We start from the raw sequence: 15954 nt of genomic DNA on the forward strand, positions 1-15954 counted from the left end.
ATCTGAATAAAGGGGAAGGGGCAGGGGAAGTGAAGGTAATAGGGATTCTAATTGTAATACTGCATATACATACTTGAAATACACAGTGAAATGACTGTGAACAATTACTTTTTTTTTTACACCAAAAAAATTGGACAACACACATATAAAATAGGACCCCTTGCTATAGGAAGGTGAAGGACAAATGGAGAGGGTGAGTATGACCAACATATTTTATGTGTGTGAAAACAGAGCAATGAGGTTGTCAAGTGTTTGAGGAAGAGGAGGTGTGAAGGACCTGTTCAAGCCCAGGGCTCCTGCCTATAATCCTACTCAGGAGGCTGAGATCTGAGGATTATGTTTCAAAGCCAGCTTGGGCAGGAAACTTCATGAGATTCTCATCTCCAATAAACCACCAGAAAACCGGAAGTGGAGTCTGCAGGTGGTTCAAGCCTGTAATCCTACCTACTCAGGAGGCTGATATCTGGGGATCACGGCTCAAAGCCAGTTTGGGCAGGAAAAGTCTGTGAGACTCTGATCTCCAATAAACCACTCAGAAAATGGAAGTGGTGCTGTGGCTCAAGTGGTAGAGTGCTCGCCTTGAGCTGAAGAGCACAGGGAAAGCGCCCAGGCCCAGAGTTCAAGCCCCATGACTGACCCCCTCCCCCCCAAAAAAAGGCATTCAAAATGAAATCCACTCATACAACTAACTGATGTTAATAAAAGGTAGCAAGACCCCATTTCAAAAATAAGCCAGGTGTGAGGGCATATGAGGCCAATCCCATCTGAACAAAGACTCTGTACAATAAAGGACTAGAAACATTGGCTCAAATGGTAAAGTACTTGCTTAGTAATGGCCTGAGTCTACCTCCAGTACTGCTTTCCAAAAACCCCTGAAAGATAGAAATTGTGTTAGAATGAAACAAAGGATAGTTGTACTTTCTAACTCTGTATTGCTTAGAGAAGACACTAAGACACATGATAATGAAATCAGCACTTCAGTGCTCTTTTTTAATAAAACAAACTTGTCCTGGCAGCTCCAAGATAGGCTACATCAATCAGTCTTTCCTCAGGGGAACGGTCTCCTCCCTGATTCCCTCCTTGGTCACAATGCAGATCCTGAGGGCATCCCCAGTGTACACATCCCTCTCTGCTGCAGAGATGAAGACATCTTTCACCAGTCGCATGGCTCTATCCAAAGACAGTGGGACATGTTCCACATTCTGCATGTTCTTGAAACCAACCTGGAGGGACAGATTTGGATGAGATGCCATGAGACAGTAAGCCCAAAGGGAGGTTACAGATTTCCCTAACATCTCTGAAGACTCAGTGGAACCATATAATGTCATAGGATGTCTTCTAACAGGAAACTGAGGACTGTCCAGTCTTCTCAAGGTTATATATGGCTGACAAATATGTACTGACAAGGCTCCCACGCTTGAAAAGTATACAGGTGGACACCTACTGAGGTGTCACAGCTAAGTCACAAACAGCCCTCAACCAAGTCTGATGGTAGGCACTCTCAAGAGAGCACAGAACATTCGTATTGGAGGTGGGGTGGGGGTGGTATCAGATAAGAGGAATAGATCATTTCAGGAAAAACTAGTATTGGGGTGTGGTATGGTGTTGAGAGGTGAGGCAAATAAGCAAAAGGCAAAAGGGTAGCTATATAAATAGGATGAATTAAGAAATTAAGCCTGAAGGTATAAAGTATGTTGAGAAATAAACCCAACGTTGCAGATTTGAATAGCGAGACTATAAAATTAGGTAATCCAGAAATTGTGGGTAAGGAGAAAGGCATTTATGTGACCTCAGGTCAAGGAGGCAGAGGGGGACTGAGACATAACTAATTCCTGCAAAGTCATGGGGCTGGGCGAGGACTTGCAGGCCAGATGGAGACTGAGTGGCAGTGCCTCAGGAAGATGGGACTCTGATGCCGCGGTGGGTACCTGCTCATACCTGGTTGTCAAGCAGGGGTTGCAACATGGCGCTTGCCGAGCCCCCAGCCTTGAAGGAGTCTCTCTGATAGGAGCCGACCGGGTCAAAACTGTACACAGCTCCCTTCCCTTAAAGAAGAAGACAGCTTCTGTAAGGACAGCAGCATCTCAACATGGTGAAAATAAATCCAGTCAGGATGCGACATAAAATACACTTCCAACTGGCCTATAAAATTCAGCTAAAGGTCAGAAAACATGGACTGTTATGAAAGCAGACAGCCTGGGTGGTGCAGATGGTCTTCATACAACATGGCCATAGCTAAGAAACACAAACCCCGTGGCCAACCAGCCATCAAAACTAACATTCCTAGGACGGTCCTGTGGCCCTAGACATGTGGTTTGACCAATGGTTTTTAAACCAGGAGGTTTAAGTCTAGCCAAACTGCTCAAGATGTTGCTTAAAAATAAGGTAGTACAGCCAGTGTGCTGGTGGCTTACGCTTAGAATTGTAGCTACTCAGGAGGCTGAGATCTGAGGATCACAGTTCAAAGCCAACCTAGCAGGAAAGTCTCCAATAAACCGCCAGCAAATGGGAAGTGGCGCTGTGGGTCAAGTGGCAGAGCATGTGCCTTGAGCGAGGGACAGAGTCCAGGCCTAAAGTTCAAGCCCTATAACTGACACTGACACACACTGACACACACACACACACACACACACACACACACACAGAGTCAGCTGTTGGTGGCTCACGCCTGTCATCCTAGCTACTTAGGAGGCTGAGAGCTGAGGATCCCGGTTCAAAGCCAGCCTGGAAAGGAAAGTCTGTGAGACTCTGATCTCCAATAAATCATTAGAAAACAGGAAGTGGCACTGTGGCTCAAGTAGTAGACTGCTCATCTTGAGCTGAAGAACACAGTGACAGCGCCCAAGCTGGAGTTCAAGCCCCATGAGTGACAAAAAAAAAAAGGTAGTATAGTTTCAATATTAACCTAATAGCCTAACATTTTCCTAGTGCTAAATGTATAAGTGATCATATAGAAAACTATGTTTTTTTTCACTGAAGGTAAATCAATTCTATTTTTTGTATTTTTCAACCTTATTTGTCTACACCTAAATATGGGTAGACAAACCAATCAGCATGTACTGTGAAACCTTATATGGGGAGTACAGTCAAACACAGAAAGCAAGAAAAGCTACTAGAACAGAATGGGGAAGAAATACAAAGCAGAGAGGCAGTAAAACTGAGTGTGGCTCCTTCTTACTCTACATTTCCCCTCAAAGGAGCAGGTCACCAGGTCCCTACACCTTCCTTTTGTCTCTACTGAGAAAAATGCAGTATATTGTTTGTGACTTACCCAGTTATGTGGTTTCTGGGAGGCTTGAGCCCAAGGCAGGATTATTGCTGGAGAAAATGTTGTAAAGTACCTACAAACCTATCCTGGTCCTAAACCAAGTTCCTCATACCCTTCTCTCATCTGTATTCCATCTCTATAAGATGCAGGTAGAAAACCTATCCTGGTCCTGATCCAAGTTCCTCATACTCTTTCCTCCTTTGTATTCCACCTCTCAAAGACCCAGGTAGGGGAAACCTCTTTTGTATTGCTCACTGGAAGGACTGCCGGAGCACTGCAGGTATGGTTCCCCAACAAATGCTTCAGTGTGATTTTTCTTTTGAATCTCAACTTGAAGTTTGGGGCAGTCCCTTGATGGAACTCTCCTGTGACACTTTCAGGGAGATTCCAGCTACAAATTTTTCTAAACAGAACTTCCTCCATGGTACCCTTGTCCAAATGTTTTAGTTATCACAATGGACTTCTCTAAAGAGCAGCATGGCTCTTTGCTGGAAGATTGTAGTTGGTTTTTAGAAGCAATTGAAATCGAAGTAAGAACTGGTGGAGGGGCTGGGAAGGTGGCTCAGTGGTAGAGCGCTTGCCTTGCATGCTCGAGGCCCTGGGTTCGATTCCTTAGCACCATATAAGCAAAAAGAAAAAAGCCGGAAGTGGCGCTGTGGCTCAAGTGGTAGAGCGCTAGCCTTGAGCTGAAGAGCTGAGGGACAGTGCCCAGGCCCAGAGTTCAGGCCCCACGACCGGACCCAAAAAAAAAAAGAACTGGTGGAAAACATTAGTGCTTTGCATCTATGTAGCTTTGGATCAAAACCAGGATGAAAATGTCAGGTCATAAAGCTGATTTTCTCTTGTCTTACTCTAACAGAAAATCAGGTACTTCATAAAGTCTGAATATACTGTAGGAAGCACAGATATCCCAAATGACTTCTAAGATATAATTTTCAATTTTTTTCCAGCACAACTATGGGTGTTACATCTCATGGAGAAATCATATCCTTTTATGTGATAAAAATGCTAATAAGGCCAGACACTAGTGGCTCACACCTGTAATCCTAGCTATTCAGGAGGCTGATATCTGAGGATCTCGATTTGAGGCCAGCCAGGGCAGGAAAGTTGATGAGACTCTTATCTCCAATTAACTAGCAAAAAAGTCAGAAGTGAAGCTGTTGCTCAAGTGATAAGAGTGCTAGACTTGAGCAAAAAAAGTTCAGGAACAGTACCTAGGCCCCAAGTTCAAGATGCAGCCCCCTAGCACCCCCCACACCGGGAAAAAGCTTTTTACTATGAATGTATCCAAGATTCTGCTGCTCCATGCACCAAATGTACACAACTTGCTCTGTGGCTCTGGATGTCATTAACCACACCTCAACATCGGGTTCTAGCTACGGGGCTAGGTGGTATTCGTGCCTCTTTTTAAGGACAGGTGGTAATGCACATGTCTGGAAGATGACTCTACCTTCCTCGTCAAGTCCACCGATGATGTTGTAAACATAGTATGGAAAGAAGCGCCTCGAGTACAGAATGGTGGACAGCATGGCAGCAATAGCCCCGGTCGTCATGGCCTTGTTGTTGGAGTGCTTGTACATCTGCATAGTTGAGAGAAGGAACAGGTATGTGGAGGTACAGCTGTCAGTCTACAACTAGGACCTGCTAAAAGCATACCTAGTGAAAAAGAAAAGCTTACCTATTTCTTTCATGATCAAGTAACATAATATTACTAAGATTATATGTAATTATATGTAATTGGGGGGGTTATAATTTTTTTATGGAAAATCTTAAATTTGCCTTCAAATGATTTGAAGAACCCCTGTTCTCTGCCATCCTAATCCCAGGCATGCTGGTTTAAGAGTAAATATACAAAAAGCAAGGCTTATGGGATGGTCTACAGAAGATGCGACCATGCACCTAGACCAAGGGTCAGAAAAGCATAGCCCATAGTCCAAAGTCCAAATTTAGTACATGGTCTGCTTTTACAACTAAAGATTTCCTGCAGCAGGGTGTCAGAGGCTCATTCCTGTAATTTTAGCTATTCAGTTGTGACTAGAGGATTATGGTTTGAAGCCAGCTCATGAAGAAAAATCCATGAGACTCCATCTTCAAATAACCAGCAAAAAGCGGAATAAAGGTGTGGTTCAAATGGTAGAGTGCAAGCTGAAAAAGGATGATACTCTGTGAGTTCAAACTCTGGTATTGCCAGTTATAAATAAATAGAAGAAGCTGGGTGCCAGTGGCTCACACCTGTAATCCCAGCTACTCAGGAGTCTGAGATCTGAAGATCACAGTTCAAAGCCAGCCCAGGCAGGAAAGTCTGTGAGATGCTGATCTCCAATAAATTACCAAAAGGATGGAAGTAGAGCTGTGGCTCAAATGGTAGAGCACTCGCCTTGAGCCAAAAAGCTCACAGACAGCGCCTGGCCACCTTGAGCCAAAAGCTCATGGGCAGCACTGGGACACTAAGTTCAAGCCCCAGGCCCCCGCCATCCTCCTGTCCAAAAAGACATGCTTACTGCATAACTGATTAAATTGATTTAACTTAAACCTATTTTGTTTGTAATTTTTGTTTTGTTTCAGAGAAAAGAAAACTTTCAGAAGAGCTGTCTGGAGCTAAGCACTGAAAACCTATGTCTATAATCCCAGCTACTCAGGTGACTGAGATTTTGATAATCAAGGCTTAAAATCAGCTAGGGCACACAATTCTAGAGACTCTTATCAATTAACCAGCAAAAATCTAGATATTGAGCTGTAAGCCAAAAACCAAGCAAGAATAACAGGCCTGGAATTCAAGCACCAATACCAGCAATTAAAAAAAAGAAAGTTCTCCAAGCTGCCAAAGTTGGAGAACCCCTATGCAGCACAGAGGATTTAACAGATGGAACTGGGCTACAGCTGCCAATCCTAGGACTGCAATGGCCTATGTTGATGGTACTGCTCCACTTCTAGGATAAGTTAACAATACCTTCTAACTGGGTGTCTCTTCAGCTACTGTAAGTAGTAGTCATGTCACAGCTTAAAAGAATTTAATGAACTGTTAAAAGAATCTACCTTTAGTCTTGCTTCAATAATCTTTGTCAGGGTAAGACAGTCTCCATGAAAACCACTGCATCCAATGACCGTTCTCTCTGTTCTGCAAAAAAGCACATTTCATGAAAAAAGGTTGATCAAACTAGAAACAAAGTACAAGTCTGGGAAATTTCAAATTTCAAAATCCTACAGTCTAGCACTGGGAAGGTGGCTCAGTGGTAGAGCACTTGCCTTGCATGCATGAGGCCCTGGGTACCATTCCTCAACACCACATAAGCAGAAGGAAAAAAAAAAGCCAGAAGTGGCGCTGTGGCTCAAGTGGTAGAGTGTTATCCTTGAGCTGAAGAGCTGAGGGACAGTGCCCAGGCCCAGAGTTCAGGCCCCACGACCGGACCCAAAAAAAAAAAAATCCTACAGTCTATATTCTTACTTTTTCTTCCTTTTCCCAAATGAATTGTGGGTGGGCCAGAAATTCTTAGAAAAGAATTGCAACCTTAAGTGGACTAAATAAAACACTGGTAAATTTTGGGCTGGGATGATTAAATATGACACAATCCAAAAATCAAGTCCCTTAAATTTGACTAGTTAAGAGTTAAAATCGGGCTGGGAAAGTGGCTCGGTGGCAGAGTGCTTGCCTTAGGTTTGATTCCTCAGCACCACATAAACAGAAAAAAACCGAAGTGGTGCTGTGGCTCAAGTGGTAGAGCGCTAGCCTTGAGTTGAAGAGCTCAGGGACAGAGTTTAAGCCCCATGACCACCTCCAATGCCCCCTCTCCCCTCCAAAAAAGTTAAAATCTAGCCAGGTGTGGTGCCTCAGACCTGTAATTCTAGCTACTCAGGAGGCTGAGATCTGAGGATTGCCGTTCAAAGCCAGCCCGGGCAGTAAAGTCTCTGAGACTCTTATCTCCAGTTAACCACCAGAAAACCGGAAGTGGTGCTGTGGCTCAAGTGGTAGAGCACTAGCCTTGAAGAGCTGAGGGACAGTGCCCAGGCCCAGAGTTCAAGCCCTACAGCCAACAAAAATAAGCACATAAATATAAAAATAAATATACATACACATATAAGTTAAAAGATATATTGGGAACACGTATTACCAAAGCCTTCTTTTAATTTCCTTAGCCTACCATGGGGTCCTACAAATAAGGTATTAACAACACAATAGAAAGACAGGAAAAGTTCTATCAACAAACAAGTCACAGAAGAAACATAGTGACCACTGACCTAAAAGCCTCCAAGTTACTCAGAATCCAAGTCGAAATGAGATAGTTTCAACCAATTAGCCTGACCAGTAATGCCCAACTAGTGCAGGTAAGGTGCTAAGAAACAGGTATGCTCAGATATATGTAATCAGTAAAGCTAATTTTTTATTTTTATTTATTTATTGTTGTTGGTGCTGAACTCTGGGCCTGGGCGCTGTCCCTCAGTTCTTCAGCTCAAGGAAAGCGTGCGATACCACTTGAGCCACAGCACTACTTCTAGCCTTTTCTGCTTATGTGGTGCTGAGGAATGGAACCCAGGGCCTCATGCATGTGAGGCAAGCACTCTACCACTGAGCCACCTTCCCAGCCCCATAAAACTAATTTTTTAAATGAGTACTTTGGCAATATCTAACATGTATTTAAATAGACAACTCTTTTTTTATTTTTGGTCAGTCCTGGGGCTTAAACTGGGCCTGGTATGTCCTTGCTAACTTTGCCTTGCTGGCCTTCAATTCACAATCCTCCTGGTTCTACCTCCCAGGTTGCTGAAATTACAGATGTACCCCAGCAATCCTGGGCTGAGCACATTTTAGAAACTCCCCAAACAAACAAATACATGAAAAACAATTCAAGTGCTCATTAGCAGGGAACTGACAGCATTTTGATATGTATATGTGTGTGTGTGTATATATATATATATATATATACACCAAATTCAAAATAGTATCTCAAAAACAACAACAACAAAAAAAACCTGAACCTTGATAGCAATCTGTAAGCAAGTCTAAACCAATCTTGTCAACGTTGGAATTTTATGCCCATCCCATATAAACATGTAAATCATGGACTTCTCACACCAGTACTTCCTGATCAATCCTAAAAACAAACTTTAAGACTCTTGCTCTAAATATCCATACATCTTAAAGGAATCAAGTTTTCACCTGAAGAACAGTCAGTGAGTACAGTCTCAAACAAGTGAGCAAGGGCAACCTTGCTGTAGGCCAGCAATTAAGTATGGGATCAGGTCAAACAAATATTCAATACTGTTGTATTGTTCTCCATCTTTGCAGCCAAAGTGCTTCACAAAAATAAGTTCTTACTTTAATAGCATATATACAAGATAGTAGAGGAGTCAGAGCTCACACAAGGATCTATAAAATCACATCTTAAAATTTTCTTTATGGTATTTACAACTATCAAATTCTAAAAGATACACTTTAGAGGAAGGAAAAAGGTAGCAAAGGCACAGTGGAACAGAGGAGAAAGGAACACCTAAAGACTTCAGAAGTAGGCTGGGAAGGTGGCTCAGTGGTAGAGTGCTTGCTTTGCATGCATGAGGCCCTGGGTTCGATTCTTCAGCACCACATAAGCAGAAAAAGCCAGAAGTGGCACTGTGGCTCAAGTGGTAGAAGGCTAACCTTGAGCTTAAGAGCTGAGGGACAGTGCCCAGGCCCAGAGTTCAGGCCCACAACCAACCAAAAAAAAAAAAAAGACTTCAGAAGTAAAGCCTGGTGATCCTAGCTGTTCAGGAGGCTGAGATGCAAGGACTGAGGCAGAAAAGTGTGAAGTGTGGTACACTCTTAACTAGCAAAAAAGCCAGAAGTGGAGATGTGGATCTCCACAGGAAAAAAAAAAAAAAAGCACTGAGCAATGGATTACAATTGCTAAAGATATATCTAAGCCATTTTTGTGTGGGGGGGGAGTAAGTTGGGCATTTAAGAAAACATTAGCCGGACGCTTGTGGCTCACGCCTGTAATCCTAGCTACTCAGGAGGCTGAGATCTGAGGATCAAGGTTCAAAGCCAGCCCAGGCAGGAGAGACCGTGAGACTCCTATCTCCAATAAACCACCAGAAAACCGGAAGTGGCGCTGTAGCTCAAGTGGTAGAGCACTCGCCTTGAGCTGAAGAGCTGAGGGACAGCGCCCAGGCCCAGAGTTCAGGTCCCACGACCGACACAAAAAAAAAAAAGAAAGAAAGAAAAAGAAAACATTTAACAGGTAATAGTATATGCTTTGGATGTTTGTTCCATCACTTAAACTGAGGAAATGAGGGCAACCTGGTTACAGCATCTACCTCTGTTGAGCCACCAACTGGGTTAACAAACTGGCTAGTAGTTAGTTCTCCCTTACTGTTGCACTTGTGTCCCTCCTGAAGCTGTGTACTCATTCTAAGAGGATGACCTTCTCTGACAGAGGAGGAACATTTCTGACCAAAGTTCTACAGCTTTGAACAACCTCCAAATAAGCTTTTGAAAATGACTGCTAAAATCTAGCTATTGTTGTGGCAACTAGGAGGTGGTACATTTATGGGGAAGATAACACATGAAAGCCATTCATATAGGTGTGGGCTCACTAGGGAGAACTTTTATTGTATACAAAATAAGGCACTAGCGTAAAAATATTTACCAAATGAACTTCTGGTACCCAAACATGACAAATATCATAGACCAGATACTCAATTCTTTTTTTTTTTTTTGGGTCTGGTCGTGGGGCCTGAACTCTGGGCCTGGGCGCTGTCCCTCAGCTCTTCAGCTCAAGGCTAGCGCTCTACGCTCTACCACTTGAGCCACAGCACCACTTCCAGCTTTTTTCTTTTTGCATATGTGGTGCTGAGGAATCGAACCCAGGCCTCGAGCATGCAAGGCAAGCGCTCTACCACTGAGCCACCTTCCCAGCCCCCAGATACTCAATTCTTAGGAAACACTTGATTTTGTTTATGTAAAATTCCATAAGGGCTGGGATGTAGCTCAGTGGTAAAGTGCTTGCCTAGCAAGTGCAACATCCTGGGTTCAATCCCCAGTACCAAAAAAGAAAAGACAAAATACAGCTAAAAAAACCTCCAGGCACCAGTGGCTCACACTTGTAATCCTAGCTACTCAGGAGACTGAGATCTGAGGATCACCGTTCAACACCAGCTTGGAAGCCAGCCTGGGCAGGGAAGTCTATCTTATCTCCAATAAACCACTAGAAAACTGGAAGTGGTGCAGTGGCTCAAGTGGTAAAGCACTCGCCTTGAGCTGAAGGGTGAAGGGACAGCACCCAAGCCCAGAGTTCAAGTCCCATGACCAACAAAAAATAAAAATAAAACCTAAAACAAAAGAATCCATGAAACAAACTGCCCCAACAAGCAGAATCTGATGTAGCATTTCAATCATAGCAAAGGCATCCTTAGAATAGTCACTTACAATTTGTAACATTTGGGGCTATCTCTGGTATGAATGGAATATCCTTCACTCAATCTAGTATCAGAAGCAACAATCGAAAAATCTTCTCCAGCAATGGCCAGTACAGTACTGAGGGGAAAGAAAAGAAACAATATTTATTTATTCTTCTCATTATCAGTATCAATTCTTCACCACAGCAATCTTTCAAATAGAAGAGTACTCCACAGGACAAAAAACTTACTAGATAAGATCTATATGGGCTGGGAGGGTGGCTCAGTGGTAGAGTGCTTGCCTTGCAAGCCAGAGGCCCTGGGTTCGATTCCTCAGCACCACATAAGCAAAAAGAAAAAAAAAGCCGGAAGTGGCACTGTGGCTCAAGTGGTAGAGCGCTAGCCTTGAGCTGAAGAGCTGAGGGACAGCGCCCAGGCCCAGAGTTCAGGCCCCATGACCGGACCCAAAAAAAAAAAGATCTATATGTAAGAATAGAAAGCTACAAGTCATCTACAAAATACCTAATTTTAAAACAGAGGAAAGGCTCCTTGACAGGAGGCAATGGGAAAGGGATAGAATTATCTTTACTATAATCAAAGAGCTAAATGCAAGGTGGGAACCAATAAGCTAGACGCCGGTGGCTCACACCTGTAATCCTAGCTACTCAGGAGGCTGAGATCTGAGGATCACAGTTCAAAGCCAGCTCAGGCAGGAAAGACTGTGAGACTCCTATCTCCAATAAACCACTAGAAAACCGGAAGTGGCGCTGTAGCTCAAGTGGTAGAGTGCTTGCTGAAGAGCGCAGGGACAGGGCCCAAGCCCAGAGTTCAAGACCCATGACCAACAACAAAAAAATAAATAACTGTGATTGAAGTAGTTTGCTGTTGTCATGTATTAAAACAGAACATCAAAACTTGTTGAAAATGTTTTAAGGGGAAGGGGAGAAAGTAAGGGAACATGATAAAGGGTTCACGTTTAATTGGGACACATTGTATATACATGTGTAGAAATACCACAGTGAAACCACTCTTGTAACACTAATGTATGCTAATGTAAAAGATAACTACCTACATATATGGACTAGTGATATTACAGAACTGAATGTCCTTTGAGGACTAAGACATATATACACATATCTATGTATACTGAGGTATATATATATACATACATACATACATATGTACATCACTGTCCTATGACACAAGGAGTCAGAGTTCACAAATGAAGGCAGTAGTACTATTTCTTTATATGCAGTCCCTTTAATAAAGTCTAATACAGTAGTGACTCAGATTTGCTGATGAATGCAGTCTTTGTTTTTTCTTTTCTGGTTATAATTTGATAGCTTACTAAAGAGTTTCAGAGTACATTACTAAAGAGCTTCAGAGTACAACTGCAAAAGCAGACTGCATTCTGACTCTCCTATTTAGCAGTTACGATGTAGGTAACTTACTTTTCAAGGCCACACTTTCTTCACATAACTTCATTTGGGTGTTGCAAAAATTGAAGATGAAAAATCATGATGGTACCTCGTGATCCTCTAATCAATATGAGCTACAACCAACTATGGCATGTGATGAAAGAGTAGAGTGTGATGACTAAACACCTGCGTTACTAGAGTCAGACTCTTGCCACTTACTAGCTGTGTGCCATTTGGATAAACTCTCCATTTCTAGTTGATGGTAATAACAGTGCCAGCATTAGGGAAGGCTGTGCTAAGATAAATGACTGAATTCATAGCACATTTAGGATAGTGTCTCACAGGGGTTGGGAAGGTGGCATGCATGAGGCCCTCGGTTCGATTCCTCAGCACCACATAAGCAGAAAAAGCTGGAAGCGGCACTATAGCTCAGGTGGTAGAGCACTAGCCTTGAACTGAAGAGCTGAGGGACAGTGCCCAGGCCCAGAGTTCAGGCCCCACAACTGGCAAAAAAAAAAAAAAGGATAGTGTCTCACAGAACATAAGCAAACATAAGCACTCAGAAAACTTTGGCTACTATTTTTACTGTAGCAAAGTGTGCCTTAAAGTTCCAAAGTATAAAATAAAGGCAGTCTAGGTACTATAAACAACAAGCATCTACATATTCAAGGGGCTCTGTTTGTGTTATCTGATGAACCAGTGGCCTGTTTTAGAAAATCAAAATGCCAGCCAGGTGCCGTGGCTCACACCTGTAATCCTAGATACTCAGGAGGCTGAGACCTGAGGATCACGGTTCAAAGCCAGCCCGGGCAGGAAAGTCCTTGAGACTCTTATCTCCAATAAACCACCAGAAAACTGGTGGCTCAAGTGGTAGAGCGCTAGCCTTGAGCTGAAGAGCTGAGAGACAGCACTCAGGCCCAGAGTTCAAGCCCCACGACCAACAACAACAACAAAATCAAAATGCCAAGCTAGTTTGGAATTAAGGAACTATGAAGGCTAAAAAGTTTCACCTGCAAAGTAGCACTGTAATACTATCGTGCCAATTAACACATTTTGTGAAATAGAAGGAAAAAAAGGCACATGCACTCAACCACTTGAGCCTCAACACCATTTACAACCTTTTCTGTTTATGTGGTACTGAGGAATCAAACCCAGGGCTTTATGAATACGAGGCAAGCATTCTACCACTAAGCCACATTCCCCTACTTTGTTTTTCTTTTCTAGTAGTGGGGCTTGAACTCAGGAACTCTACCGTTTTCAGCCAAAGCTCTACTTCCAGGTGTTTTGTTTTTTTAAGAGTCTCATGGACTTTCCTGCCCCACCTGGCTTGGAACCTTGATCCTCAGATCTTTACCTTCAGAGTAGCCAGGATTACAGGCATGAGCCACTAGTGCCTAGCACAGCCAAATTTTCTTAACTAGGAAAGACAATTATGACATTCAGTCTTAAACTTAGACAAGTAGGATGATAGCATAACTGTAAGGTGTAGGAGAAAGGGTGGTTGAAAAGAATTAGCTTGTTTATAGTATTTTATTAACTTGAATTATGATGAAAGCAGCAAGTCCAGGCTGAAAAAACATTTCACTCAAGAAGTCAGAATTGAATTATTCTCCCAGGGATGAGACATGAAAAAGTAATAAGGAAACTTGTACACTACTGACTTAAGTCTTCTAGAGGCAGAAGTCACCTTCCATAAATGTTTAAAAGAAACAACAGGAAGTGGCACTGTGGCTCGCGTGGTAGAGCACTGGTCTTGAGCTGAAGAGCTCAGGGACAGTGCTCAGGCAGAGTTCAAGCTCCATGACTGACAAAAAAAGAAAAAAGAAAAGAAAGAACAAAGATGGAGAAAGGGCGATTTATGAATTGAAAACATTAATAATTTTTAGGGGAGTAATGCTTTAAACTAAATTACAAGGGCTAAAGTTGAGTCCTGCATATTAACACCTTGATAATTCTTACTGGGAAAATGTATAATACATTTATGGAATGGTTCTAATAACCCCTTACAATGTAAATACTAAGCCATAACAAAGTGTTAAGAAGTGTACTGGAAAAAAAACTCACAAACTCAGTGGTGAGAGAGCTATTAATTTAGATCTCCCTCAATATACACCAGAGCTCTGTAATCAGGACAACTTAATTTCTAAGAGCACCACAGAACTAGTAGTATCTAACATGAATCCTCTTATCTTGAGGATTAAATAAGGTAATTATATATAGCTTACAAAACGGCTTCACTTTTTTCCTTAAACATCGAAGGTAAAAAAAAAAAAATTTAAGCTCAAGAAGTTAAAAGTTGGGGACTGGGAATGTGGCTCAGTGGTGGAGTGCTCGCCTAGCATGCATGAAACCCTGGGTTTGATTCCTCAGTACCACATACACAGAAAAAGACAGAAGTGGAGCTGTGGCTGAGGTGGTTGAGTGCTAGCCTTGAGCAAAAGCAGCTCAAGGACAGTGCCCAGGCCCTGAGTTCAAGCTCTAGAACTGGCAAAATAAATAAATAAATAAAAATAAAGGTACCCAAGAACTACACTGTCGTTTAGTGGCAAAAATCAAGGTTAAAATAAACCTTTCACTCTCTACTCCAAACATCTGCATATTCAATTTTTGATATTTAAAATTCTGAAGTACATGAATAATGTCTTTAACTTTCTTAACGAACAATGGGTAGTTAGAATTGGTTGTGTATTTTGTAACCTATAAAGTTAGAAAAGTTATAACCACATTAACTTTATAGTTCTTCACTGTCAAAACTCCTAAACAGAGAACCGTTCTACAACTTTAGCTTTACTAAGGAAAAGCATTTGAAGATAAAGTGGATAATTAAAAAGGTAAAGCAACCTACATGCAAAAGTATACATACTGGCCAGCCACTCGTGGTTCATGCCTGTAACCTCAGCAACCCAGCAGGCTGAGATCTGAGGACAGTAGTTCAAAGCAGTTTAAAATCCGTTAGACTCTAACCTAAAATTAACCATTTCAAAAAAAGCCAGAAGTTGGGCTGGGAAAGTGGTTCTGTGGCAGAGTGCTTGTCTCGCACTCATCAGGCCCTGGGTTCGATTCCTCAGCACCGCAGACACAGTAAAAGCCGGAAGTGGCGTTGTGGCTCCAGTGGTAGAGCGCTAGCCCTGAGCTGAAGAGCTGAGGGACAGCGCCCAGGCCCAGAGTTCAGGCCCACGACCGACCAAAACCACAACAAAAAGCCAGGAGTGGAGCTGTGGCTCTCAGGTGTTAGAGCACCCGCCTGAGTACAAAAGCTCAGGGACAGCACCCAGTCCTGAGAGTCCAAGCCCGGGGCCGGCATGGTCACGCAGGGCCAGCAGAGGGGCCCACGGCGGTAAGTCCCCTTCCCGTCTGCAGTAACTCATGCAGGGATCAGACCCAAGTACACCGCGACCCAGACGGACAGAGGCGGCCCAGCGCCGATCGCCAGCCAGGAGCGGCCGGTGAACCCCACGGCCCTGCGCGCAGGTCCGGGAGATCGGACCCGCACAGCCCCGGGCGCGGCCGCCGCCACCCCGAGCCCGGGACCCCAGACCGCCGCCACCCCGAGCCCGGGACCCCAGACCGCCGCCGCCACCCCGAGCCCGGGACCCCAGGCCGCCGCCACCCCGAGCCCGGGACCCCAGGCCTTTACCCTCCGTTGAAGGCGTAGGGTGAAAAGCGGAGCTGCACAGGACCCTCGGCGCAACGCGACTCCATCCCCAGCTCCCGGCCGGGAACCCGGTGCTCGGCAGCAGAAGACAACATCGCGCGCCGACTCCTGCAGTCTCACGGCAAGATGGCGACGTCCGCCGGAACTCGCCCGCTTCCGGCCTCTCTACCCCACAGCTCTCGTTGCTCCAGGAGGCCCGCCCTTGGCCCCGCCCCCGGAGGCCCGCCCTTGGCCCCGCCCCCGGA

At 43.9% G+C, this 15954-nt stretch overlaps 1 protein-coding gene across 1 annotated transcript; it reads right to left on the reverse strand.

Annotated features, from left to right (window-relative positions):
• Positions 1–961: 961 nt before the first annotated feature.
• Positions 962–15856, reverse strand: Psmb1 (proteasome (prosome, macropain) subunit, beta type, 1). Its single transcript, XM_013036640.1, has 6 exons — positions 15692–15856; positions 10668–10775; positions 6305–6386; positions 4719–4848; positions 1939–2045; positions 962–1223 (listed from the first exon to the last, which is right to left on the reverse strand). The coding sequence occupies exons 1-6, from the start codon at positions 15802–15804 to the stop codon at positions 1038–1040; spliced, it is 726 nt and encodes a 241-aa protein (XP_012892094.1). The 5' UTR covers positions 15805–15856; the 3' UTR covers positions 962–1037.
• Between the last annotated feature and the right edge of the window lie 98 nt (positions 15857–15954).

The sequence above is a fragment of the Dipodomys ordii genome, unplaced genomic scaffold (genome assembly GCF_000151885.1).
Source record: "Dipodomys ordii isolate 6190 unplaced genomic scaffold, Dord_2.0 Scaffold320, whole genome shotgun sequence".
In the NCBI taxonomy this organism is placed as follows: Eukaryota; Metazoa; Chordata; class Mammalia; order Rodentia; family Heteromyidae; genus Dipodomys; species Dipodomys ordii.

Excerpts from the sequence above, each read along its gene's own strand:
- Psmb1 (XM_013036640.1), bottom strand. The coding sequence starts at position 15,804 with ATGTTGTCTTCTGCTGCCGAGCACCGGGTTCCCGGCCGGGAGCTGGGG. Across the intron at positions 4,849-6,304 it reads TTATTGAAGCAAGACTAAAG|ATGTACAAGCACTCCAACAA; the intron begins GTAGATTCTTTT and ends TCAACTATGCAG. Across the intron at positions 1,224-1,938 it reads AACCCCTGCTTGACAACCAG|GTTGGTTTCAAGAACATGCA; the intron begins GTATGAGCAGGT and ends CTGTCCCTCCAG.